We start from the raw sequence: 27,122 nt of genomic DNA on the forward strand, positions 1-27,122 counted from the left end.
GTTTAACCTGCTGGTGTGGTCGTGGCGTGCGTGACTCACCCTGGTGGTTGGTGTACTTCTTCCTGCGCAGTCGGGTTCCCGGGTTGTGGTTGTTCTGTTCAGGCGTTTGTGTTTGCGCCGCGGCGTTCTTGCTAACAGCAGGACTCTCCGTGCTGGCTCTGCCCGCTTCCGCTTGCTCCGTCTTGGCCTCTGGCTCCGCCCCCGACTGAAGGAGGCACTTGGAGGAGTTGTATTCCACGATGGCCGACATGGAGATGAGATTGATGGGTTGGGCGGCGGTGCCGTTGGACGCGTCCTCCTTCCGGGCCCGGCCGCTCGGCGGCGAGGTGCTGCGGCGGAAGCGAGTGGCGCGTTGAAAGAGCCCCTCCTTCTTCTTCTTCTCCTCTCTCAGCGGCTCGCTGTCCTCGCAGTTCTTCAGGGCGTCCCTGATGTCGTAGCCGAGCACGAGGGACGCTAGCAGCGAGCCGCAGCCGTACAGCGCAGCGTCTGTCTTACGGCGAGCGGACGCCCTTTTCAGGCTGTTGGTGGGGGTGAGCTGCGGCGTGGTGGAGGCGGAGGAGGTGGAGGTCGTGGTGCAGGGGTCGTCGGAGGTCTCGGGCGGGCCGCCGGGATTTGCCGTCGCGGCTCCGGGATCTCCACCGTTGGCGGCGGCGCTTTGAGGCGGCGGCTCGTCCCTGCACAGAGGTAGATCGATGTACACCTGGTTGGGGAACTTGAGCTGCTTTGGTTTGGAGCTGCTGTCGGGACATTCCAGCGGGAACGCCTCGTCCTTGCCTGCTCCTGCTGAAAGGAAGAGAGGTCATGACCCGCTCCAGATCCATCACCCGAACGTCCTCTGACGTCAGCTCACCGAACAGAGCATCGAGCGGGAACGACTTCTGGGACTTCAGGAGGCTGGTGGACCAGGGGTTGCTGCCGTCGGACAGAGGACGAACTCTGAAAACAAACTCCGGTCAATCCCAGGAAGGAATTCCCGTCACGACAGATGAAAGTTTAGAACTTTTGGGCGTCTGAGATTCAGATTTCCTTCTGGTTTGGATCCTAAATCTCTTAAACATCAATTTAGGGCTGTGAACATTAAGGCATTAATGAATAAGCAAATTAGTCAAAGAAACAATCCTTCGCTTTAACTCACTTACAAAAGAAATAAATATTCAATCAGTTTTTAGTACTTTATTCTGGCTATTTGTCCTGGTTTAAACCACTTTTTCACAAAAAGTGTCCACAACCTCAAACAGTCTCTAAACTACGCGATATGAAAGCGATTCATCAGTATTTCATGCGTGAAAAGTCCATTAGATATATGTGGAACGGTTGAGGAAAGCCCCAGATTCATGTCTGCACCTCACAAAAATCACTCACAATTGCACAAGATTTACGTATTAATTGCGCATAAACTACATAAAATATGCATAAACTGAGAAATTCTCCGAAATTTTGATTAGCTCAAAACCAAATTCACATAAAGAGCCAAAACCTTCAACGGACACACACTTACATTTACATAAACTATCACATTTATCATGAAAGACTGAAACTGCGTACATGGAAAATACGTCTTTACAGCCGTTTGTTTCCCTTAAATCAACATAACATACTTCCGTTGCTCCTCTTTTTATCACATTTTAATATTTTAATTTTTTTTTTTTTTAACAAATATAGTTAATTTAAAGTTTTTTCTGCCTACAATAAGACGTTTGGTTTTGTCATGATCAGGGCTCAGCAACCTGAGGCTCTGGGATCACATGTGGCTCTTTTAAAAGTATTACACCAACTCTACTGTACTTTACTAATACTCTATTATTTTGCACATATTTTAAAAACTATCAAAACTATAGCTACATTTTCTCTGATTGCTCTTTTTCTGTGTTTAAAGCACATGTTTTATGCATGTGTATAGACTTTATAGAAGAAGCAAAGAAAATAGATGTTTATATTTTGATTATACCAGGTTAACAGCAGTAGTAAGAAGAGAAAAGGATGACACTCTAGCAGACCTAAGAAATAACAAGAGAAAATTCCATTGTGTGGGGCCATCCAATGTCAATCTTTTATTTTGAAAGGAAGCCTATGACCCTCTGTTAAAAAATATTGTAAATTCCTGTTTTTTCCATGTAAAAAAATGAATATACTTTATATCAAAAGGAAGAACATTTCCAAAAAAATAAAATACGACTCCTCCTTGGTTTAGATCAGTGAGAGACGGCAGTATAAAAGGTCGCAGACTCCTGATCTTGACGGTAGCTTGTATTAATGTGTTTGGACTCACCTCTCGGCGGCGGCGGGCCGCTCTTTGCTCTGGACCGAGCTGGGGCCCCAGGTTCTTCCTTTCTTCTTGATCCCCTTTTTCGCGTCGTCGAACTCTTCCGGCTTGAAGAGGGCGCTGCGACCCCAGGTGCGGTTGCTCTCGTCCTGAGTGACTGTCGGCACAGAGAGCGCGAGCGTTACAACACATGGTGGCGTGAGAGAGGCAACCTCAACGCACGTTTGGAGGATAATCCGTTTTGAAACTGTCACTCCCTTAAAGCTCATTCATAGCAACAAACCTAATCCGGAAAAAGATGACCACATAACGGCAAGCCACGCCCACATTCATGGAGTCGGATCCGTCAGCGTTTATAGTCCTAATTTGAGCAACAATGTGCTATCTCTGTCTTTTTGCCATAAACGCACACGAGGAATTCGGCCCGGTTATTACACAGGCGTCGGAGCATGACTAACACCTTTACTGAACTGTCCAAACAACTGGCTGACTGTGGGCGGAGCTTCCACCTTTGAGGACGGAGCCAAACTCACGCTGAATGGCCCGAAGGCGCGGGATGAGCGTGGGGCTGCTGGGGGGAGAGGAGGAGGTGCTGTGGAGGCTCCGCCTCTTGTCCATGGAGGGAGACGCCTGAACCGTGATCTTGTGCTGGAAGTCTGAAACACACATCAGCAGGAGTTATATATAATTATACCTTAAAGAAACACTGAGAATCAAATATGAACAAATAGAATAAAAACAAGCGCTTTGGTTTAGGAGAATTTTGATGTTTCCTCTAAGCGTCTCTAAAAAATTAACACACCTTCATTTAGTTTTATTTAGTTTCACTTATATAGAGCTGCCTATAAACATGTTTTGGGGGTGGTACATCTCAACAAATAGAAAAAAAAAAGAAAAAAAAAGAGGAAATCATGGCCAGAACATGATGTCAGAGAGAAGTTTGAGGTTTCACACCATCCATGGTGGACACTTCTAAGGAGGAAAGTCTCTGTAAATGTTCAAAACTCCTGCATTTACATGTCAAGTTTTTAGTGATTTGTACAATTGAAAGTGAAACCAGAGGAACTTTGACCAATAGGGGCTCAGATTTGGTACCTACTTATGGGTAGAGACGAGAAGGATGGAAAACGGATCATGAAGAAGAAATTAATCATTTGGGTTTGTGCCCAGCTGGAATTACATGACACTAAACCTTTTATGTATCGTAATAGAGATGTCAAAGTAAATTCTGGAAGTCAGATTTGATATTTTTACCAACTTTTCACCGTCTTTCTTTAGCAGGGCTGGTTTTAGATCAATTCACAACAGCCTGAATCGATTTGAATCTGATTTTTTCCAATTCTTTCAATTCAATTTTAAGTTTACAAATTTATACATATTTTTTTAGAAATACATTAAAAATCTACTATTTAATTTGAATATATTTATAATAATCTGATACAGCGATGCTTCTCCTGGAGGGTGTTTCAGTTTGGCCACTAGGTGGGGATCGCGCTGTAGAAGTGCACTTTATTCAAGAAGAAGACAGCAGTATGAGGGGAAAAAAACACATAGTAACTTTAATAATTATTTCCTTAAAAGAGTTTGAAAAATGAATGCTTGTAAGTAAATAAAGATGTAATTTAGTCAGCAATGTATTTTCTTGGTCAAGCGGACATTAGCATTAGCCGTCCTATGGGAAATTCTATTGAACGTTAGCATCAAGCTAGCGGACTTTAGCCTTATGTGCTTAATAGATTTATATCTTTGTGAATCGATTAAAATCGATTTTTTCAACCCAGCCCTACTCTTTGGTTCTCTGAGTAATCCATTGGATATTTAATGATGAGAAACGCACCAAGGTTCACTTGCAAGTGATTAGTTTTCATTAGTTGCAGGACTTTTTTTTTTTTGCTTAAACAAATGACACTAAGGTTGTTTTAAATATTCAAGTAAAAAAATATATTGACAAAAAATATTGTGAAAATAAATAATGTTACAACATATGCCAGTCTGCTGTTATGATGGAGAAGTCGTACCTTGAATTTTTTTATTTTTTTGGTATGTCCACTAAAACAAAGTCAGTTTATGGTACAAATCTTTTGGAAAGACGGTTGTCAGATTAGACGAAATAGATTGTTTTAGTTGTTACAGATTCAGTTTTATTTGCTGTGTCTTCATTTACTTTCTCGTCATTGATCGACTGAAACTGAGACTTTTGAAAATGGAGAAACTGTGGAAACAGTTTCAGTTTTTGTTGTAAAATGATTCAAAACAACAGTGATGTTTGTTTTTGTTTACTGCTGAAGTTAACCAGGAAGTTGACAGAAAAACTTTTGACTGATATTGTTTGAAGTGATTCTTTTTTTCTTTCTTAATCTTTGTGTTTTTATCTGTTATGGTTTATTGATTCTGATCTCCTGATCTAAATAGATATAGGTTTGTATACACCCAGTAAATACACAACAGGAACCGTTCAAATCTGATCTGGGAATCATTCATCTAGATTTTCTGAACTGAATCAGATCGCCTCCTCAATAAGGTCAAAATCCGGCTCACCTGAAGGCAGGCTGATGCGGTTCCCATCCTTCAGCTTCAGCCGGGACCGCTTGAACTTGCCCTTCCTCTTCTTCACGTTGGGCTTGTCTCTGTTCAGCTGGAAGATGAGGATGTTGAGCTCCCTCTCCAGCACGTTGATCTCCCGCTCCGCCAGCTGCTGCTCCCGCCGCTTCAGCAGCTCCTCCTGAGACTTCTGCTGCAGGGCGGCTCGCGTCAGCTCCTCCTCTCGGGAACGCAGTTCCTGCAAACAGATGCATTGTGGGTATCCTGCAGAAGTTTCTGCTGTCTCAGAAACAACCAGATAATTTAAAACGGGTGTCAAACTAGATCGCACAAGGGGCCAAAATTCAAAACACTCCTTAGGTCACGGGCCGAACAGGATAAACATTTATTGAACACTCTAAATCTAAATTTATAAAACTTTAAAACCATAACTTTTTAACATAATTATGGACTAGACATATAGTATTCCCTGTGATAATGCTAGTGTGAATGCTGTAAGCTGAATTTGGTCACTCAAGATGTTAGTGCTGATAAAAACGCTAAAAACGTTAAAGCTAATAGCCAGCTAAAATATTAGCTAAATGCCAAATTAGCCTAAATAACTAAAAAGAAAAAAAGTTAGGTTAACCAAAACAGCTAGCACATAGCTGAAAACTTAGCTAAACTTTAAACAGCCTTAAAAATTAAAAAAAAAAAACTTAAATTATCCCAAACAGCTAGCGTGTAAATATTAGAATAACTCCAAAACAGCCTAAAAACTTTTTAAAAAGATTAAATTAGCCAAATTAGCTTGTGTGTAGCTGAAATATTAGCAAAACTCCAACACAGCCTTATAAAAAAAGCCTAAATTAGCCAAATTAGTTAGCATGTAGCCTTAATTTTAGTAAAACTCCAAAACAGCATAAAGAAGCCTTAATAGCCATAATAGCTAGCATGTAGCTGAAATATTAGCTAAACTCCAACACCGCCGAAAAAAAGTCTAAATTAGCCAAATTAGCTAGCATGTAGCCCAAATATTAGCTAAACTCCAACACCGCCTAAAAAAAGTCTAAATTAGCCAAATTAGCTAGCATGTAGCCCAAATATTAGCTATACTCCAAAAAAGGATTAATAAAAAAGCCTAAATTAACCAAATTAGCTAGCATGTAGCCCAAATATTAGCTATACTCCAAAACAGACTAATAAAAAAGCCTAAATTAACCAAATTAGCTAGCATGTAGCCCAAATATTAGCTAAATTCCGAAATAGCCTAATAAAAAAGCCTAAATTAACCAAATTAGCTAGCATGTAGCCCAAATATTAGCTAAACTCCGAAAAAGCCTAATAAAAAAGTCTAAATTAGCCAAAATAGCTAGCATGTAGCCCAAATATTAACTAAACTCCGAAATAGCCTAATAAAAAAGTATAAATTAGCCAAATTAGCTAGCGTGTAGCCAAAATATTAGCAAAACTCCAACACAGCCTAATACAAAAAAAGCCTAAATTAGCCAAATTAGTTAGCATGTAGCCTTAATTTTAGTAAAACTCCAACACAGCCTAAAAAAGCCTTAATTAGCCATAATAGCTAGCATGTAGCTGAAATATTAGCTAAACTCCAACACAGCCTAATAAAAAAAGCCTAAATTAGCCAAAATAGTAAGCATGTAGTCTTTATTTTAGTAAAACTCCAAAACAGCATAAAAAAGCCTTAATAGCCATAATAGCTAGCATGTAGCTGAAATATTAGCTAAACTCCAACACCGCCTAAAAAAAGTCTAAATTAGCCAAATTAGCTAGCATGTAGCCCAAATATTAGCTATACTCCAAAACAGACTAATAAAAAAGCCTAAATTAACCAAATTAGCTAGCATGTAGCCCAAATATTAGCTAAATTCCGAAATAGCCTAATAAAAAAGCCTAAATTAACCAAATTAGCTAGCATGTAGCCCAAATATTAGCTAAACTCCGAAATAGCCTAATAAAAAAGTCTAAATTAACCAAATTAGCTAGCATGTAGCCCAAATATTAGCTAAACTCCGAAATAGCCTAATAAAAAAGTATAAATTAGCCAAATAAGCTAGCGTGTAGCCTAAATATTAGCAAAACTCCAACACAGCCTAATAAAAAAAGCCTAAATTAGCCAAATTAGTTAGCATGTAGCCTTAATTTAAGTAAAACTCCAAAACAGCCTAAAAAAGCCTTAATTAGCCATAACAGCTAGCATGTAGCTGAAATATTAGCTAAACTCCAACACAGCCTAATAAAAAAAAGCCTAAATTAGCCAAAATAGTAAGCATGTAGTCTTTATTTTAGCTAAACTCCAAAACAGCATAATAAAAAAGCCTAAATTAGCCAAATTAGTTAGCATGTAGCCTTAATTTTAGTAAAACTCCAACACAGCCTAATAAAAAAGCCTTAATTAGGCATAATAGCTAGCATGTAGCTGAAATATTAGCTAAACTCCAACACCCCCTAAAAAAAGTCTAAATTAGCCAAATTAGCTAGCATGTAGCCCAAATATTAGCTATACTCCAAAACAGACTAATAAAAAAGCCTAAATTAACGAAATTAGCTAGCATGTGGCCCAAATATTAGCTAAACTCCGAAATAGCCTAATAAAAAAGCCTAAATTAACCAAATTAGCTAGCATGTAGCCTTAATTTTAGTAAAACTCCAAAACAGCTTAAAAAAGCCTCAATTAGCCATAATAGCTAGCATGTAGCTGAAATATTAGCTAAACTCCAAAACAGCATAATAAAAAAGTCTAAACTACCCAAATTAGCTAGCATGTAGCTAAAATATTAGCTAAACTCAAAAATAGCCTAAAAAATCACAGTAAATGCCAAAAGCCTGTAGAACGGCAATTTTTAAAACTTTAAAACCATAAAATTTTAACATAATTATGGATAGTAAAAAGGCAAGGATTTTATTCCAGAATAAATCAACTTAAACCTTAAATAACTTTCAGTATTTTACTCTCTATATAAATATATTTTGTCACTATTATACAAGTTAGAAATTCCAAGATAACATCGGGCCATTAATAACAATAAATAAACTGATCTGGAGGGCCGGATAGAATTACCCGGAGGGCCGAATCCGGCCCCCGGGCCTTGACTTTGACACAAGGGATTTAGATAAATGATTTTTCTTCATTTTGATCATTTAATCATTTTTTTCTATTTCGTCTTCGATTCCTCTCACGTGAGAAATAAAAATCCGTATCAGGTGACTGCCCGACGGCCACCCACCAGAACACGGATTACTGAGGTGATTACAGGAAATCTGCCCGTGCGGGCGCTGAGTCAGCAGTTAATCTGCTCAGCTTCGGGATGGGACGAGAGTGAGCCGACACTCGGAGACCAGAAAGCCCAAAACATCACTTAAGTCATTAATCAAATGCCACAAAGACAGCCGAGCAAACAGACAGAGCCCTTTCCTGTGCAGCGTCATCGGTTTTTGAAAATCCCAGCAGTCTTTGTGGGACCAGTTCTGGTCTGAGACTGTTGTTGATGTCTCATCTTAGCAGCTGTGGAGCCTCTTAACCCTAAAGATTTACTATATCTTTTCAACTGTAAAGACGATCAACGTTATTCCAGTAAATTTTAAAAAAGCAGCTCGAGCTGCTTTTTTAAAATTTACTGGAATAACATTGATCGTATTAATAGTTGAAAATTCATAGTGTTAAAGATTTTAAAACCTCAAGCGTTAGAGTTAACTCCAATGAAACAGAGTAATTAGTGTTTCACACACTCATGGCCTTTATTTTGAAAAGAAACAGCAACAAGCTGAAACACGTCCCCTGTTTTTGCGGATTCTAGGTGCCAAACTTAAGGACTTGCTAGAAACAACACTTCTCTAAAACAACAGCGTCAGTATGGTTTACTGCTAAAACCAATGAAACCCTCTGTAATCCAGCAACATTTACAGGAAGCAGATTAAAGTTTTAGCCCAAGTCCTTCTCCAACTATATTTTTTCCATTCTGAAATTGTTCTCATTGGTCTTTTAATTAAGATTATGGATGTTTTAGCCAAAATCTAAAACATGTGTTGTTTTTGAGACATATTTTCTGCAGGAGCTCATTGCAATTGGATTGTGGGCGGGGCTATTAGCCACAGAACTAACCACACGTTGATATTAGGGCTGGGTATCAATAATAATTTTCAGAATCGATTCAATTCCGGTTTTTATTTTTAATTGATTCTCTCGATTCACTCAATTCATTTAGATTCGATTCAATTTCGAGTTGACGCGTTTTACACATTTAGACACATTTGATTAGAAATACATTAATAATCTATATATGCTTTGAAAATATTCATATTAATCTGATACAGTTCATATTATATAAATGTATTACTGAAATGATAACGAGATTGTTAATATCATACATGGATTCTCAAATAGAGAAACTCCAATAATTGTTCTTCTCTCCTGGAGGGTGTCTCAGTTTGGCCACTAGGTGGCGATCGCGCTATAGCATTACACCTTATTCCAGTAGAAGAAAAAAATTGCAAGAAAATTGCTTCAGACTACAAATGGATATTTAAAGAAATGCTTTCTTATGAACCCAGCCCTAGATGATATCCCAGCATGCATTTGTTTACAATCTCGAGCTTTTTCATCTGCGTCTGATCCAACATAATCTAATAAATACTCAAAAATTCAATTTTAACCTCAAATTATTTTATATAGGTCCACTATTATGAGATAAATGCTACAAGAACATATTAAAAACACCAAAAACACAACATTCATTGAAGTGGGTCTTTAAGGGATTTGTTTCTAAAATAAACAGGGTTTCTAACTGTTGTGATTTTTCATTTTTTTGCAATCAAATCCAACATTTTGTAGAAATAAAAAGCTTTTCTTTGCTTACTGTATTGGTATTGTTTGATGTACAGTTGTGCTGGATTTGTTTCATTGTTTTAGTGTCAGAGATTTCTTCCTTAAAGACTTCTGATGAATTCTATAAGTTTTGTTTTCTGATTCGACTACCGGCTACTTTACAATTACTGGGAATGTTCTGCTGAAATTTTTATGTGTAAAGTTCTGGATGTTTATATAAATAAACAGGTCATGGTAATCCCAATTTAACTTTAATTTTCCAGATTTGATCAGTTTTATGTAAAGATCCATATTTCCTAAAATACAGAAAATGATATTGGAAGTGTTGGAGACTTAAGTTTTAGTTAAATCTATTTTATGACTTTTTTTTTATGTTCCTGCTTGTTTGGTCAGCGGGTGTTTTAACGAATGCTCTGCTGCACCTTCTCTTTGGTCCTGAGCTCGTCAAACATCTCCTGGATCTCCACGCGCCAGTCGTCCTGCATGCTGTGGAAGGAGTCCTGCGGCATGGTGGCCATCACCGCCTCCTCGATGGCGGAGAGTTGCTCCAGGATGCAGGAGAAGGAGGGCCGCACGTGGGGATCCTGGTCCCAGCACTCTGCAGACAAGCAGAAACGGTGTGAACAGAATGAGACCGTAAATTCATTTTCCAGCTACAGATCTGGCTCCATTACCTTCCATGAGTTTGGCAAAAGGCTCAGGACAGGTGGAGGGGATGGGCAGAGTTAACTTATTCACCGCCACACCGTAAGCCACAGCCAGGCCATCGATCCCCCGGTACGGCACCTCCCCGGTCAACAGCTCCCAAAGCAAGACGCCATAACTAGACGACAACAAGTCAAGCTGTGAAGATCCGGCACCGATCGGCAGACCTTTAAACGAAGGAGTATGGGTGTACCTCCAGACGTCGCTGCCTTTGGAGAAGAGCGAGGACTTGATGACCTCTGGAGCCATCCAGGAGTAGGTTCCCGCTGCAGACATCTTTGTGGTTTTGTGCCACTCCCTCGCCAAGCCGAAGTCTGTGATCTTCAGGGTCTTCCTCCCGATGTCGTCGTTCTCAATTTTTTCAAGTAACAAAACTGGGAAAAAGGAAAAAGGAACGGAATGTGAGAGCAAACAAGATGACACCTCAGGGGGAGATCAAAAACAGAAGGTTTGATCATTTGGTTTTAAGTGAGAGGACGGATGCACACGGCGAGGACACTCGATACAAGCGCCAGGCCTCCAGCTTTAAAACTGCTGAAGACTCCAGAGCAGAAAAGTCTCAAATAAAAATGTAAAAATATTTCTGGACACCCTGATATCAAAAGAATTGTTATTTTCTACTTTCAATTATATTTTATAATTAACTTTTTACATAAAAACAGATAAAAAACAGATCTCCCCAGTGATCTTTTAATTATGATTAGGTCATTTTTACGCAAAATTTTAAAAGCTGTGTCGTTTTCTAGGAGATCGTTTCTGCAGAACGACAGGAGCTCCTTCAAGATTTGCCTCTGAATTGTGGGCTGGACTATTGGGGGGAAGTAAGCCTGCTCTCATTTCCCATTAACCCTTTTTTTACAATGACTCCACTAGCTTACAGCCCCTTACAACCCCAACCAAACATAAAAAAGGGGAAAATGAAATAAAACAATAATCAGAAACACAGCTTAATTTATTTTTTTTCTTTTAAATATATGTCCTCCATCATCTGAGAAATGCTAAAAGAACATAATAAAAACACCAAAAATACATCTTTAAAAAGACAAAATATTTTGTTCTATTTATAAAAATACCTTTGTTACATTGTTTATGAACTTATTTGACGAGATTACCTAAAGCCCTCGACTTTTGTGTTTCACAATCTTAGAAAAGCTGAAGAGGTTTCCTCAGACTGGATTTCATCTTTGGCTTTGTAATGTTTGACTCTGGTAATTCAGGAGCTTAAGGTGCCTTCACAACACGACACAAACATTTCAACTGTGTTTCACAAACAGTCAAGCACACAAACATGCATTAATCCCACTGACAGTTTCTGAGACGTCTCAGAGGTTCAGCAGCTAACTCTGTGTCTCTTTAGTTAACATTGGACCAAAGCCTGCAAATCAGAGCAGAACTTGAACTGACGAGGTACAACTGGGCCAAAGAAGCAGCTGAGAGACCCAACAAATCCTAAAAAACCAACCTGAAGAATCTTTCTTCAGAAATGGAACAAACTGGTAAAAACGTATCAACACAACAGCTCTTACATTTTGTATTTTGATACTTTTTTACCTAAACATATATGAAATTGAATTTATTTCATTGGAATATCTTTACATTTTTTATGCAAAAATTTACTCAAATGAAAATTTGAATCAAACTTTCAGAATATCTGAATTCTATTTTTAGAATCAACTTTTTTGGTGTCAAAAACACACAAAGACTGGAATTGCTAGTGATGGCATTGGTGATGCAACAACCTCAGTCATTTTACATACAAACAAAAATAATAATGGCCGATATTGTACAATTCATTGAGTGGAATTAATTGTTAGTACTTTATAATAAGATTTATTAACACATTAACAAACATTATTAATGTGTTTATGGGATGGTAGTAAGACAATTATTAGTACAATAAGCCAAATAAAGTTTATTAACAAACTTAGTAAGAATTCTTAGCATTTAAAGTGAGACCATTGTCTGCAGAGACCATATTAATAAACTTCTTATATATTGACAGTCTTTGTCAACATTATATTAAGTGTTTGGCAGCACCTCATCTAAAGTGTTACTAATTAATTTTATAATTAATAATCAACAAAGCACAAAAAAGAGAAACATCATGAAATTTCTGGGAGGACTTTACATTAAATAGGACATAAATAAGTAGAATATACTGCAGTGAAAGTAGCCATAACTCAGAGGCGAATTTCTGATTAACTTCAGCCGCCCTGCAGAAACTATGTCCTAGAAAACTACAGTTTTTTTTACATTTTGGCTAATATTGGATTATCATAATTAAAAGACCCCTGGGAATGCTTTTACAAAAGAACATAAGATGATCGGAGTGGGACTTTAAAATATCGCTGCTTCTCGTTCAATCAAAGAACCCACAAATCTCACTGATGAAACTTCAGGCTGACAAAAAATGAGTTCAAACTTTGTAGAACAACCCTTAGAGACAACCAAATGTCTTCTGTAAGTCACAGTGAGACTTCTGCTTCAATCTTGGTTTAATAATAGTTCCAACCGTTTGAGTTTTACCGAGGACTCTTCTCCAGACAATGTGATGATGAGTGATGATAATCTGTAATTTTGCTCTTATGTGTTTTTAAATGTTTGTAGTCCTTTTCCAAACTTTCTAACACGCAGCAAACCATAAGCAAGCCTCTTGCATGCTTCAGTGAGGACATTCCTGTTTTAATACCAAGCTTCACTTCTGAGTCTGTGGACAGAGAATTGATGAGCCAAAAAGCTCCAGTTTTGTCTCATCCATCTATATTCCTAACCCGCCATTTTCAATTTTGAGTCATGGGGTTGGTGGAGCATGTCCCGGTTACTGTTGGGCGAAGGTGGACGTCTTGGACAGATCGCCAGTCTGTCGCAGAGCACACAATCCCACAGATACACTCACACAATCACACCTAGAGACAGTAACCAATTAACTTATGAAGTGGGAGGAGCTCAAAGTGCTGATCAGAACAATGTTCTCCTCATTTCAATAAATCCCGAAATGCCCATCTGGTGGTATCTGTATTTTTTGGGAGAAATTTAACGCAAAATGATAGAATATGGCCATCACCATTCAGTCTGTGATGGAATAAAAGCCTGTCTCCGATAAACGCCTGACTCTTATAAACGCCAGGCGGGACTGCAAAATTTTTAATATAAATGCTGGAGCTCCTATTGGAAGATAAAAAGTATCTCAAAATGCCAACACACTGCGACCTAAATGCAAGTTTTTTTTTTTTTTACCATATTCAGCAGGTGGCAGTGGAGGTTATAAGAAAAAGTTGAAATTTTACCAGATGATTTTCAGTGGCCGCCCAATGTTAGGGGTTACGCTGTGGCAGTCCAATGTCAGCAGGGATGGTGCCTTTATGAAATCGGGTGACAGCTGGATAGCTACAAACAGCTCTAATTGGATGATGCATAAATGTCTCTGGAAGGCGGTCGCCCATTTCGAATCCTACCGAGCGCCAGCCGCCCGGTGTAAAAAGCGGGTCATTCTTCACACAACCTCCTGACTACCGCTGTCTACAATACCAAAGATAAAACGAAAAAAAAATCAGGTGGAAGCTTGAAGATTCTGCCTGTCAGGAGTCAGAGCTCTGACTTCACCTCTGGTCACCAGCGGGAGCAGTCTCCAGAGTTCTAACTCACCTGACACCAACAGAACACAGAGCCTCACTCAGTGCGAAGTATTGTTTTGTGCCACCTTGCCTGCATTACTGAGCGTTTCATTCTGAAGCATATCTTGTGTTTCTAATCATGCTTCATCTGTTAGCTTGCTGCCTGCCCTGACCCTCACCTGGACTCTGACTCCTCTACTCTCTTCTTTAATAACCCCATGCTCTTGATTCTCTGCCTATCTGACCATGATCTAGTTTTGTGGACTTAAAGCTGTGCTTAGTTCCTGTCTGTCCATTTGTGATACTGCCGATGCCTCCCCATCCCACACCGGAAGTGTATTTGTGAATGCAGTATTAAACAAAAAACTTTCTTGAAGTTCCAAGACACCTTGGATACTAATTAGAGAAGACATGCCGCTATTATCAAATTATCTCATCTTTTCTAGAATCAGTTTCATTTTTCTCCAAGATTGTTAAATGGTTCTATTGAACTAAAGCTAAAAAGCAGTGTCTGATTTCATGTCAAATTTTCTTTATTATTTTAGATTGAAGTTTTTTTAGTGACCCTTCTGTGTTTGTCTTTCATTGACTGACAGGTACCAATAACTTTGACAGGTGTCCTGCATGACTAATCTGTAGATGGTGTTTGAACCTAACCACCCTAGATAAAATGTATCTTTATCATTATGGGATGGGCCACTTTGAGTAGGTGACTACAATGAGGAGTTTATTTCTAACAAGCAAAACTCCAACACTCATAATATTTAAGGGACTAAACAATGTGACGGTTTAAAAAGAGTCATATTAAGTTCTTCAGGTTGTGACAGTGTAGTTCCATGCTCCAACACAGTTTGAATAAATACTCAGAAAAGTTGTTTTAATTTAAATTTTTTTTTCTTTGATCATGAGAAAAAAAATCCTACAAGAACATGTTAAAAGCATTAAAACAAACAATTTTTACATACTAGCCTTTTTACTTTTTTTGAAGAACATTCAAAAATATTTCAGCTTAGTTTAAGAAAGAATCAGAAAACACTGCAAAAATATTATTGGCTGTGTTTGGAAAAGTGCTTAATAAAAAAATAGTGAAAAACAGAAAACAGAAAAACAATCCCATTAATTCAGACAGCACATAATTGTTTGTCAGAACTAGCATGTGAATTTACAAGGTCATAATTAATATATATGCAATGCCAAAATATGTTGAAATATTTATTTTTTGATGCCGTAACTGCCTTTTCTTGTAAGATTTATCGTGATCATCCATGTTGGAATCATCTGCATCGTTCTTCATGCATGTCACATCTAAGAGCTGCAAAAAATCTGGAGCTCCCTGTTATGAAAGAAAAAACTTCTGAGGCCAGCAGATCCGTGGAACTGGAGACGGATTTGCCTCCGAGGCAGATCCACCCCCAGAACAGCCTTCATTTCATTGCTCTCCTCAGAAGTGGCTCTTGACGCACTTCGTTCATGGGGAAACCCACAAAAGATCAGAAGAATACCTGTTGTTTTCAGAGCAGGTCCCACGCTTCTTTCTTTAGCTCCTCCCCCTCAAGGTAGGAATGTTTTCTTATTATTACTACAACTATATCTTCTGCATAGTCTTCAATTACACTTGACTGCTTCAGGCCTTTTCTAACCAGGGAAACCTCAGAGTAAGCATAGAAGGAAATTCCCTTATACTACGAGTTCTACTGATGTCTTATTTCTGCGTGGAGTTTTGACAAATAAAAAACGCCATACCCAACATGATCTGTAGCTATGCCAAACGCCACAGAGTTCCCTTATGGTTCATGATTCTCGAGGGGTTCTGCAGCCCACTGATCCATTTTTCTCTTTTAAACAAAGGTTAAATCTGCATTTTTAGAAAGAATAAAAATATCTCATTTACAATGGTCTTTAAGCTCCATAGTTATGTTTTCGGAACGGAGTAATATATCAAATTCCTCTAAAGTGGTTGTCTGATGGAATTCACAGAGTAATTTACAATACAATTTTGAGTTTTTATTCTTCGTTTGTTTTTTACAAATTGACCAGCAGTGATTGTGAGTGAGCTGGCATCTGGCACAAAACTGTACGCGCGCCATTTTTGTTGCGCCACTAATCTTAGCTTGGGGTTGAGAAAGGCTTAAGACTATGGTCACAGACCTTAAAATGCCACAGCATGATGACATAAATACAACATTTAAAGGTAACTGGTAAATGGCCATGCAGTTACCGTGGAGGTTTTAAGAAAAAGTAAAAATTTTACTGCCACCAGACGATTTTTGTCTCAAAGTTGACTGACATTGGTCGCTGAGCACACTTCAAGATTTTGCCATGGCAGTACAGTGACAGGTGTTGCCATTACAAAATGGGGCGGCCACAGGGCGGATGGAGCCAGATCGCCACTGGCGGGAGCTCTGATTGGACGATGCGTAAAGGTGCTTACATACAGGCAGCGTGGCGTTTAAGTGGCCACTTTCAATAAAAAGTCTATGGAAACACACGTAGACCAGTATTTCAGGCTTCCGTGTCTGGAACGCTCATCACACCAGTTCTTAAGTTCAGTCGCAGGCTCTACGTACAAACTGGCTGAACTTTTTCACGTTGCACTGTGACCAATTAGGGACTTAGATTTGGTAGTGACAAGCGTTGTAAACATGGTCACGAAGGAGAAATTAATAATTGTGGTTTGTGTCCAGTCAGATTAATATGACACCAAGACGGACATTTAAGCCTCATTTCCACTGAGCAGTCCAGTACGGTCCGGTCTAGTCCAGGTTTTTTTTTAGCCTTTCCATTGTAAAATGGCCACTGTAGCTACCTGTTGATTGGCAGAAAGTGATGACAACATTAGAAAGAATCAGTATAGAGCTCATTTTAAGCTAACGTTTCCAACGTTTGAAAGCATTTGGGTTTTTGTGGTTTCCTGTGTTCTCTTTTGGTCACGAGTCTATATTGAAAATGCCTGCAAGCAACAGCAAGGCCTGGTCTGCGGTGGAATTGCAAACGTTCCTTGCCATCCATGGTGATGGTGTGATACAGGGTGAGCTAGCGGCATGCTAGCAGTCTACACTACACATACGCAGTGAAAACAAACTGCTCAGAGGAAGCGAGGCTTAACTGATTGAAAACGGTTTCCAGAATTAACTGGTCTGTACCATACCATTCCTTACTGGAGTAGACCTTACTCAGTGGAAGCGAGGCTTTATAGGAATAGAGCTGGGAAAACAAAAAGCCTGGAGCAAGAATTGCAGGATTTGCACCGCTTTGACATTTCACATCAAGCTTCATTCTACTATAGGTGGAGGATGAGCGTTAAAAAACAGTTAAAAACAGAAAAGAAGAATCCTCTCTCTGCCACGACCTTCTTGTCCAGTGCTGATCCGGTCTGAACACCACCTGCTGAATGCGTGTTCTTGAACACACCACTTGCGGCTGGTGTAAATGCAGAATAAACAGGGGCGGTCCACATCAAGAGCCACCGGCTGCCCGGTATGGTGGGCCGTTCTGCACGCCTGACAACCTCATCTACATTTGTGACCATGCCAACGAAATCTTGAAGATTCTGCCGATACCTCCCCATCGCTTGGTGGCAGTTGCATTTGTGACCCTAGCATAAGCTAGCAGGAGAGCGTGTAAACAAATGGATAATGGGAAATGGGGCAGGCTGACTCCACACCAATGGTCCCGCCCATAACTAGGGGAAATGTCTGATGAACTACTGTTACTCTGCAGAAACCATGTCCAAGAATACAACACAGGTTTTTGGATTTTGGCTAAAAACTGCACAATTGTAATTAAAAGAACATTTGGAATGCTTTTAGAAAAGCTCAATAAAATAATTGGAATTTTGTTAAAAATGTCTAAAGACTTTGAAGCACTTTCCTGCACTGTGCAGACAGACCAACCATGGGGGTGTAGACTGAAGTAAGGCAGCTTCACACACCATCAGTGACTGATATGTGTTTCCCAGTGGAAATAGGAGCGCCCCTGGGCATTCTGGTTGATGGGAAAAGGATCAGGGCTAATAGTGAGCTAAATCCATCTATCATGATCACATCTCTCTGGGCTATTTGCTCTTTGTCTGTCCTCTTCCTCGCTTGTTAAAGTCTATAACCCATATCTCTGCTAAGTGAAACATATCAAATGTTTGAGGTGTTCAGGTAATGTCTCTCCCTGTAACAGCATCCATCACCGCGATAGCCGGCAACAGGCAGGAATGCAGAGGATTGGTCGATTTGGAAGGCAGCTCTACTCAGCTGTGGGCCTTTTTCCTTTTCACCCGGGCCCGCAACAATAGGTGCAGTCAGGGAGAGGTCATAAAAAAACAGAGTGAAAGCATCTCAACTCCTCCTCTCTCCCCTCTGCCCATTCTCTCCTTAGAGAAAAGACAGCCACTAACTGTCTGTGTGTCACCAGGGGTAATTGTGGGAAGCCAGGGAAAGTGGATAATGGAAGAAAATAAAAAAAAAGGAATACTGATAATTTTTGGGGGCAAACTGTTCCCTTCAAACTTTTAAAAACAAATAATAAAACAAGCTTCTTAAGAAAATAACAGTTTTTCTATCAACAAAACTTTCTCTGATTACTTGTGTTTACCATCCCTGCATGTTTGCATAGAAAGAGGGGGTGGAGCCAGGGAGAAATGGGAGGAAGGAGGGGGGTGGTATGGGACGGTGGGATGAAGCTCCAGAATGATGGGAGAGCACTATTGCACGCGCTCCAAACAGGACAGTTTCAGTGGCGTTCAAGCACGCATTCCTGGCATACCACAGCCTCACATCAAGAAAGGTAGAGCTACGAAACGTATTCCACAGGCTGGCCAGGAGCCGGGTTTCAGTGCAACTTTCTCTTTTGTTTTTTTCTGTCATGTGCAACTCTTTGAAGTCTGCCAATCAAAGAAAACACCAACAAGATGAAATGGAGAAAACATAAAAAAAGATGAGGTTTTACACTGAAATAATCCAGATATGTGCAGATGATCCTAAATAAAGATTATTTGTGCATCTAGATGCTTATAAACTGTGCAAATTTGACAGTAATTATAATGAGAAGTTGAGTTAATCTTCCAAAAGTTTTGAAGACTTAAAATGGATCAGTGGAATGAGGAAAACTAGGAGGGGAAACCCACTCAGTTTGTGCTAATAAAAGAGTAGCGCTGCTCTCTGGGAGATTAAATATGAACGGAACAAAACAAAACCAGGGCTTTGAGACCCTCCGAGTCCTAGCCATTCTTTTGGCCGCAGTAGCCTAGCAACCGCTGCTTGACCAGTCCATTGTGCAAACGTATGTTAAGCTTTTATCCCTCATTAGCAACATTCCTCCCTGCAGGCTGGGATTTTACAGATTAGGTTGAAAAGGCACAAAAGAGACTGGACAAATCTTGCTGACTTCCAACATATTACTTTACAGGCTAATCATTGATCAAATAGCTGCGCGTCTGTCTGTCTGTGTGCAGCATGTGGGTTGAGAAATGAGACGTTAAGTTGGTTAGGTTTTGTTCTCCTTCAGTACCTGTCACTGGTCTAATCAAAGCACAAGAAAAAACACATTTTTTAATTAAATCTAAAACTGTTTACTTCCATTCTTACTTGTTCTTAGTGTTTTAGACGGCCTAGCGTTCAAAAAGCACAAAGATAAAAGCAAAAGATGCCTTTCTTCTTGCTTAAACTTTAGGCAAACACTTCTTTCACTATCCTTATTTAGATAACACTGTATATTGACAACATGTTCAGACTTCTGACCCTGATATAATGACCAATGTGCGAAGAATACCACTGCTACCACTGTATTACATCAGTTCAACTCTAAAACATTTAGTGAGTTTGATTTTTATTTTATTTTGTAAGACAAATTTGGGTTCATTGGGGTTTCTTTGCTTTTAAAGTTTTTGTGGGTCACAGTGGAGTGGCAGAACAAACACACTGCCCTGAGTTTGTAGCCCTGCGACCGTTCGTGGGGGTCTGTTAGTGTAGATTCATCAAACATTGGATTAGCTGAAACTGTCCACCAGCCGCTCAAGCTTTCTCTCCATCTGCTCTTTCATTAAGCACTAATCTTTCCCTTCAATAAAAGGCTGATTCTTCTGCAGTCATTTCTGAGACAAAAAGGGTCTTCTTCTTTTTTAAATAAATGAACGCACTTTGCTTTTGGATAGTGTGGAATGTGTAAAGTTCACATACCTACTGTCACATCTGGAGAAAAACAAACATCAGCTGAGCAAAGCTGCTCCCCACATGTCTACAAACTGATAAGACGCTTGCGTCACACAAAGTGAAAAACTGTCATATTAACACACCTGAAACACACCTGACTTCAGGTGAGCTGCCTTCTGATTTAGTTTGAGGTGTCTTGATTTGCACACTGGGGCTTTCAAGCATGTTCAGTTGAGTTAAAAAAAAGTTCTCAAAGCTCTGAATTCTAAAAAAAATAAATGAAATTACGCCAACAGATTTTTGGGGGGATTTTGCAAAATCCTGTTGTTCCTGCGACGACCTCAGCTGTTGACTATGGCTGTTTGAGCACATGGTTGTGTGTTTGCTAAATCACTGACTTTATTTGAGGAACATTTCTGAGAGGGGGTAGGGAAGGTGAGAGTGAGTTTTAAGCCCAGCTGAGCAAACTCTTCAATGGATTTCAGATCCTCTCGATGGCATCCCCCACCACTTCACGAGCTCCCTGCTGCTTTTTATTAAGTTATGCTATAGAAGTCTCACTTTATTGACTTATTGCAATTACATTTGAATGTTTCAAATGAAATGTAATTTAGTGAAGTTTCAAAATCTTCTGGAGTGACGAAACCAAGAACTTGAGACCAGCATAGAGGAATCCCAAAGCTTGGCCCAGATATAGCCAGACCCATTGTGGGGTGCAGGTATAATTTCAGGAGGGGAGACTCTAGCTGTGCTGAGAGTCTGAGACCCAAAAATGATTAGAAAACCATGCTGCTCCTATAAATTTCATCTTCAATGCTCTTCCTAACACTACCCTCTACAATTAGCGGGCTTGGAACAGGACACTATTCATGCCTTTTTGCGACAACATTAACCTTTTTTATGTGTGTATTCAGTCCGGACACATTCAGTTTGCTTAAAGTCAATCAGAGTTCGAAGAAATTTTCATTCTGAATATAACTGGGACCAGGAGCCGCTCTCTGGTCCATCTTTCAAGGTAGTCTCTGTTCATTTCCAGTCAGTCTGAGATCTTCAACCTGAATAGGCTCCATGGTCAGAGTGGAACAACTGGACCAAAGCGGCCACCGTAGCCGGTCATTACGGGATGTAAACAGAGTAGTGGGGCAACAACGAGACACAACTACTGAAACAACTTTTAAAGTAATGCACATTATTTCTCACACTGTTTTCCCAACAATCTATATGTCATAAACATGTCTTAGCGTCAATTTTTAGTAATTGCCTCCTCAGTAACAACCTTGCCTAAGTAGCAAAAGTAAGTGTTGTACCTGACATAGATTAAGACATTCAAAATATTAAGTTTGAATATGTGAACTTATCACAATAAGGATAGTAAAGCTCGTTGCTTTGCCCTTCCCTTATAATTGCTGACCAATGACAGAAGAGATCCTTGGTCAAGTGGTTTTGTTTATAAGCTTTGGTTCGAAATGTCCAAGGCCTGTCTGAATACAGGACCAAAGGCAGGGTTCAGGACTTGATTCGGACCTACAGTTTTTTTACAGTCTAAATCATAGACAGTACATATAGAGAACTGGACTGGTCTTCCCCTTCCGCCTTCGATTGAGAAATAAACAACTATTACTCAGTCATTCTGTTTGTCAGAATAAAAATTCTTGCTCTGGTGTTTCTTTTTAACATGTTCTTGCTGAACTAATTTCTTTTTTTTTCATTATATATTTTCTTTATTAGTTATTCAAGTTATAACCTAGCCAATCAGATAAGCTGTGTGGTCCCCATTGACCCCACCTAAAAAGTTCAAAGCATTTGACAAATTATCGGACCAATCACTGCTTACTAACATCGGTCTGGTCCGAAAAAGGAGAAATTGGGCGATATCCATTCCACGGTAAAAATGGTGACTGAACTGACTTCATTTTGTTGGAACCCGAGGTAACAGTCTTGTTTCGTCCATCTCTATTCATGTCAATGGTGTGAATACGCCCCGTCTTTCTATTAGTTTGTCTGTTTGTTTGTCCATCCTTAATTTGTCTTTTATTTTATGCTAATGTTATTTGCATGTATTTACATGGAACAAGCATAATAACTGAAGGAAATTCATGTTGGCCTCACGATGACCTAAACACAATCCTAATGTTTTCTCCAGCTAAAGAAAAAAACTTACTGTCCGTGGAAAATTAAGTCAAATTTTAACATTTAATTTATTTATTTTTTTGTTAATTTTGGATTTGGGGGTAGTCGCCCCCTTGCTCACGCCTATATGTACGGCCATGCTCATAGCCATGAAGTTTCTTCATTAGTCACACACGCGCATGCGCACTCTCGCTCCTTACTGTTGCTGGACTTCAGGTCACGGTGGATGATGGGCACCACGGCCTCCTCGTGCAGATAGTGCATCCCCCTCGCGATCTGCACGGCCCAGTTGACCAGGATGTGCGGAGGGATACGCCTCCCGGTCAGCGCCCGGTTCAGGGTCCCCCCGCGGGCGTACTCCATGACCAGGCACAGGTTGGGCTCCTCCAAGCACACCCCCTCCAGCTTGATGATGTTGGCGTGCTGCAGCATGGAGAAGAGCTTCGCCTCTTGCTTCACGCTGGCGGAGGTGGCCGTTATGTCCTCGTCTGGGTCATGCCGGGCCGCTTTCACCGCGACCTCCTGATCCTTCCACGTCCCCCGGTAGACTTTGCCAAATCCCCCCACACCTATGATCTCCTCCAGGGTCAGCTCGCTGAAGGGGATCCGGACGGGAGGGCTGGGGGCTTGCTCCTGCCCCGCCACCGACCCGCCTCCCGCGGGGAGCCGGTAAATAGCGGGCTGGTAGGTGACATAGTTGGACGGGAAGATCCCGACCCGGTGGTTGATCTTCCCCGTCCACCACCCCTCGTCCCCGGAGATCGCGGCGTCTTTGGACAGCACCTCCACCACGTCCCCCCTCCGGAGGCTGAGCTCGTCCTCGCCGCTTGCCTCGTAGTCGTACGCGGCTGTCCACAGAGATCGAGTCGGGCATATCGGGGCGGAGTGGGCCCACTGCCGGACCGTGGCGGACTCCGTCCAAACATTCTCCCCCGTCCCACCGCCGCCCGGCCGCCCCTCACCGTTTGGGAAAGCGGCCTGCGAGACATCCATTTCTCGGTGGCCGTAGCGGCACCATATGGTGCAGAGCTTTGAGAACTAAACTGGGATAAAAAGTGCACTTTAAAAGTGATTAAAAGTTTATAATTATTGTTTTTTACGTACTTAAACTGTCCAAACCCCCCCGGGAGAGAGCCAGAATCCAGGTCGTCCGTCGGTGTGGGGGTCAGCGTGCAGCTAGCGAGGATGCTGGCTAGCCAAAATGCTTTTAGCAGCTCACGCGACTTTATTAGCAGAAAGTCGCTAAACAATACATTTAATTATTTACTTCTATTAAAAAAAGACTAAAAAAAACTCCATGAATTGGTTTTACCTTAAGACAATGACGCTAAACTTAACTTTTATGTAAAGTTTCAGAGCCTCCACAGGTGCCGCAGGAGGAGGAGGAGGAGGAGGTGCACCTGCCCCCGAACACACCGACCGAGCCTCCGCGGGACGGCGGTCCCACTTTACGGTAAAGTCTCTGTAATAACCGACTAATAAAAAGTTCACTTCCCAAGGTCATTTGTGGACTTTAAACGTGAATTCCGACGGCATTCCAGAGTTCTGGTTAGCGGGTTAGCTTAGCATAGGTCAGCCCGTTGCTTGGTGCCTGTAAAGCCGCTCCGCTCCTCCGCGAGTCCCTCCAAAAGTTCAGTTCTCCTCCGACTGGGAAGCCCGCCGCTGCGAACTAAACATTCACTAAAAACCTTCATCATCCTGGGAAATTGTCGTAAATTAATAGAGGAAAAAAAAAAAAACTGAGTAAAGTTTCATCAAAACAAGCCTGTACCTCCTCCTCCCCCTCGCCGCTGAGTGTGGGACTCGGCAGCGGCAGGAGCGAAGGTCCGAGCAGAGGAGCTGCTTTCCAGGCTGCCTCTGATTGGCTGGCTGCGTGTCACGTGAGCGGTTTGCTTGGAAGGCGGAGCCAGTGGAGGAATGTGTGCGGAGAGCGGCTCCCATTGAAAATATGGAAATGCTTTTGCACATGCGCGCAGATGAAAACCACTTGATATAAAACATAATCCGGATGAATTCTAAATGTGTTTATTGACAGTATATAACACAGAACTGTAAAATACACTATCATTTAATAAATAATAAATAAATGTGTTTATTGACACCTTAAATGTTTACACAAACAAGCAAAGGCGCTTACATCATGCACACATGCATGTGTTATTTGCTCTGCAAACCTTCTGCTTGTGCTCACATTTCAGGAAAGGATGGACATGCGGGCGGGGAAGGGGAGGAGTGGAAAAAGGAGGAGGAGGAGGGGTGAGAGCTGCGCATCTGTGCAGGAGAAGGAGGAGGAGAGGGAGAACGGAGACGGGATGAACAGGTCAGGATGAGAATCGCGACGACGCACGGATCCACACCCGCGTGGGGAACGGCACGCGCGGGCGACACCGACGAGGCATGAGGGAGAGGCCGAGGGAGGCGAGCCACATCGCTCCAACATGGAGGCGTAGCGGCAGCAGCGTGCGTTAGAGGAGCTCATCCCCATTGTAGCCTAGCAGCAGCATCATCATCACCATCCGTCCGTCCAACCTGAGCGGGGAGGAGGAGGAGGAGGAGGTGGTGGAGGAGGAGGACAGTGGAGGGGAGATGGGCTCCCAGGTCGTGCAGACCCTGCGTCAGGGGGTCTGGGCATCCCTGACTGGGGGTTGGTACCACGACCCGGACCAGAACAAATTCAACAACTCCTGCCACCTCTATCTCTGGATATTTCTCCTGATGCTGCCCCTGTCTCTCCATCTGGTGAGTTTCCAGGGGGGACATGACGTCCAAGGCCGCGGAGGTGGTGTGAGGCGCACAATAGGTTACATTTGCCACACTTTCTGCATCATCCTGGAGATCATTTTCTGCTGCTACTCTCAGAGATGTCGCAGTGGGTTTTTTTTTACCCCTCCCGGATGCAGGGAGGGAGCACATGGATGTGACAGCAACTGCTGTTCAACATTTCCACATGGCCTTCAGATTACTGCATCATTCTGACTGATAATGTGGCGTTGTAACTTTCTTTTGTCCTCTCTTTTGTGATTTAAGCATGACTCATGGTTGAGAGCTAACAAAGCCCCTGTCCTCCACAGGCTCTTCCTCCCACCACCATGGCTCTGAGCATCTACTGCAGCTCCATCACTGTCTTCTTCATCCTCATCAAGCTGGCCAACCACAGGCTGCATGTGATGTTCGATGAGGGTGAGGCGGTGGTCCGGAGCAGCCTCTCTGATTTCAGCAAGGCTCAGGAAAACAAAAGCAATGCCTCAGACTCCTGTGTGCCGGCCAGCATCAGGTAATAAGAAATCCTCCAACATACTAAACTCTTTGAAACAAGAGCTATATTTAAAATTGAATTATTATATAATAAGCATTTTGGCTCCTTCTAGAATAGAAATGTGGGTTAAAACCAAATGAGGCCACATCTGTCCATCAAAGAGTATATTTTCTTAAAGCCAAAGCGTGCTTCTACTTTTAGCCTGTTTTTGTTGGCCTCTCTGCTGTGATGCACTCTTTCTACACAGATAAAAGTTTATTTTTGTTCCGTATTTCACCCAAAACAAGACTACAAACATTGTGGGATGATTTGATTTGGGAAAAAAAAAATCTAAAATTAACCTAAAAAAGGATATAACTATAAATGAAATAATTATCTTTTGATCAAATCTCATTAAAATAGTATTTGTACTAACTAATAAATCCTTCAATTATCATACCTTGCCTTCAGATCTAGTCCTTGAGCTCAAGGGTGTCAAACTCAATTGCAGAAAATCCAAAACACATCTTAGATTGCGGGATGAACATTTATTAAACAAACTAAAACTTTTAAAAATTTCTTTTTTTAACATAATTATGAACTAGATATATAGCATTACCTGCGATTGTGCTAGTGTGAATGCTGCAAGCTGAATTTTGCAGCTGAAGATGATGAAATTGAGAGCTAAAAACACTGAAGCTGATAGCTAAAATATTAGCTGAATGCCAAATAAGCCAAGAAAAACAAAGATTTAGGTTAGCCAAAGTAGCTAGCATGTAGCTGAAAAAGTAACTAAATTTAAAAATATCCTAAAAAAACGGAAAAAAGCCTGTTAGCCTAAACAGCTAGCATGTAGCCTAAATATTAGCCTAGCTCCAAGACAGCCTAAAAAAACAAAAAAAGCCCAAATTAGCCAAAACAGCTAGCATGTAGCTGAAATATTAGCTAAACTCCAAAATAGCCCAAAAATCTTAGTAAATACTAAAATACTCCAAAAAGCTAACAGAATGTCAATTTTTGAAACTTTTTGACATTATTGTGAATAATAAAAATACAGTAATATTATTTCACAATAAATCAACTTAAACCTCAAAAACGTAAATTTTTTCACACTCCATAAAAATATATTTTGTCATAATTATACAGGTTATGAATTAGCACAAGATAACATTGGGCCATTAATAACAATAACATAAACTGGAGGGCCGGATAGAATTACCCAGAGGGCCGGATCCGGCCCCCGGGCCATGACACATGCTGTAGCTGATTCCTGTTCACAGAGTTCGCTGTAAAGCAAACTGACTTAAACCTGCTGACTGTTAGCTCAGTTCCCACTGTTCCAAAGCCTGAGGGCACATGTGTGAAGTAACCACATAAATACAGCCTTTTTTTTCTACAAATATTTTCAGTTCTGATGCTTCTGAAAACCTCTTTTTTTTTTGCTTAAACAAAAATATTTTTACCTAAATCCCACCATGTCAGCTAAAAAACAGTTTTATCTATTAAACCCACATTACACTGCTGACACAGTTTTTATGAAGCACAATGTGTCTAACTACTATTTTTATATATCCTGAATTCACATTTGGGATGAGAAATCAGAGAAGAAAAGCATTTAAATGTTGTTTTTAGACTTATTGACTGCCTCAGAGAATCCAAAGTTGCT

The 27,122-nt window shown here is 40.8% G+C and overlaps 2 protein-coding genes across 3 annotated transcripts in view; one reads left to right on the plus strand and one right to left on the minus strand.

Moving 5' to 3' along the window:
* map3k21 (mitogen-activated protein kinase kinase kinase 21) overlaps positions 1 to 24,169 on the minus strand; it is a 25,688-nt gene extending 1,519 nt beyond the window's left edge. Inside the window, exons 1-9 of one of the 2 annotated variants that reach the window (XM_024296762.2) lie at positions 22,422 to 24,169; positions 10,531 to 10,711; positions 10,307 to 10,455; positions 10,055 to 10,230; positions 4,802 to 5,042; positions 2,797 to 2,919; positions 2,270 to 2,420; positions 851 to 936; positions 40 to 780 (exon numbers count right to left, since the gene is read on the minus strand). In XM_024296762.2, the coding sequence (XP_024152530.1) occupies positions 40 to 780; positions 851 to 936; positions 2,270 to 2,420; positions 2,797 to 2,919; positions 4,802 to 5,042; positions 10,055 to 10,230; positions 10,307 to 10,455; positions 10,531 to 10,711; positions 22,422 to 23,214 (2,641 nt within the window). In that variant the 5' untranslated portion in view covers positions 23,215 to 24,169. Of the gene's footprint in view, positions 1 to 39; positions 784 to 850; positions 937 to 2,269; positions 2,421 to 2,796; positions 2,920 to 4,801; positions 5,043 to 10,054; positions 10,231 to 10,306; positions 10,456 to 10,530; positions 10,712 to 22,421 lie in introns of both variants that reach the window. The other variant, XM_024296761.2, reaches the window with a different exon arrangement.
* Positions 24,170 to 24,461: 292 nt separating this feature from the next.
* Positions 24,462 to 27,122, plus strand: part of pcnx2 (pecanex 2) — a 39,662-nt gene continuing 37,001 nt past the window's right edge. Inside the window, exons 1-2 of the mRNA XM_024296764.2 lie at positions 24,462 to 24,960; positions 25,293 to 25,495. Coding sequence (XP_024152532.1) covers positions 24,808 to 24,960; positions 25,293 to 25,495 — 356 coding nt within the window. The 5' untranslated portion in view covers positions 24,462 to 24,807. The remainder of the gene's footprint in view (positions 24,961 to 25,292; positions 25,496 to 27,122) is intronic.

Source organism: Oryzias melastigma, linkage group LG15, assembly GCF_002922805.2.
Source record: "Oryzias melastigma strain HK-1 linkage group LG15, ASM292280v2, whole genome shotgun sequence".
NCBI lineage: Eukaryota > Metazoa > Chordata > Actinopteri > Beloniformes > Adrianichthyidae > Oryzias > Oryzias melastigma.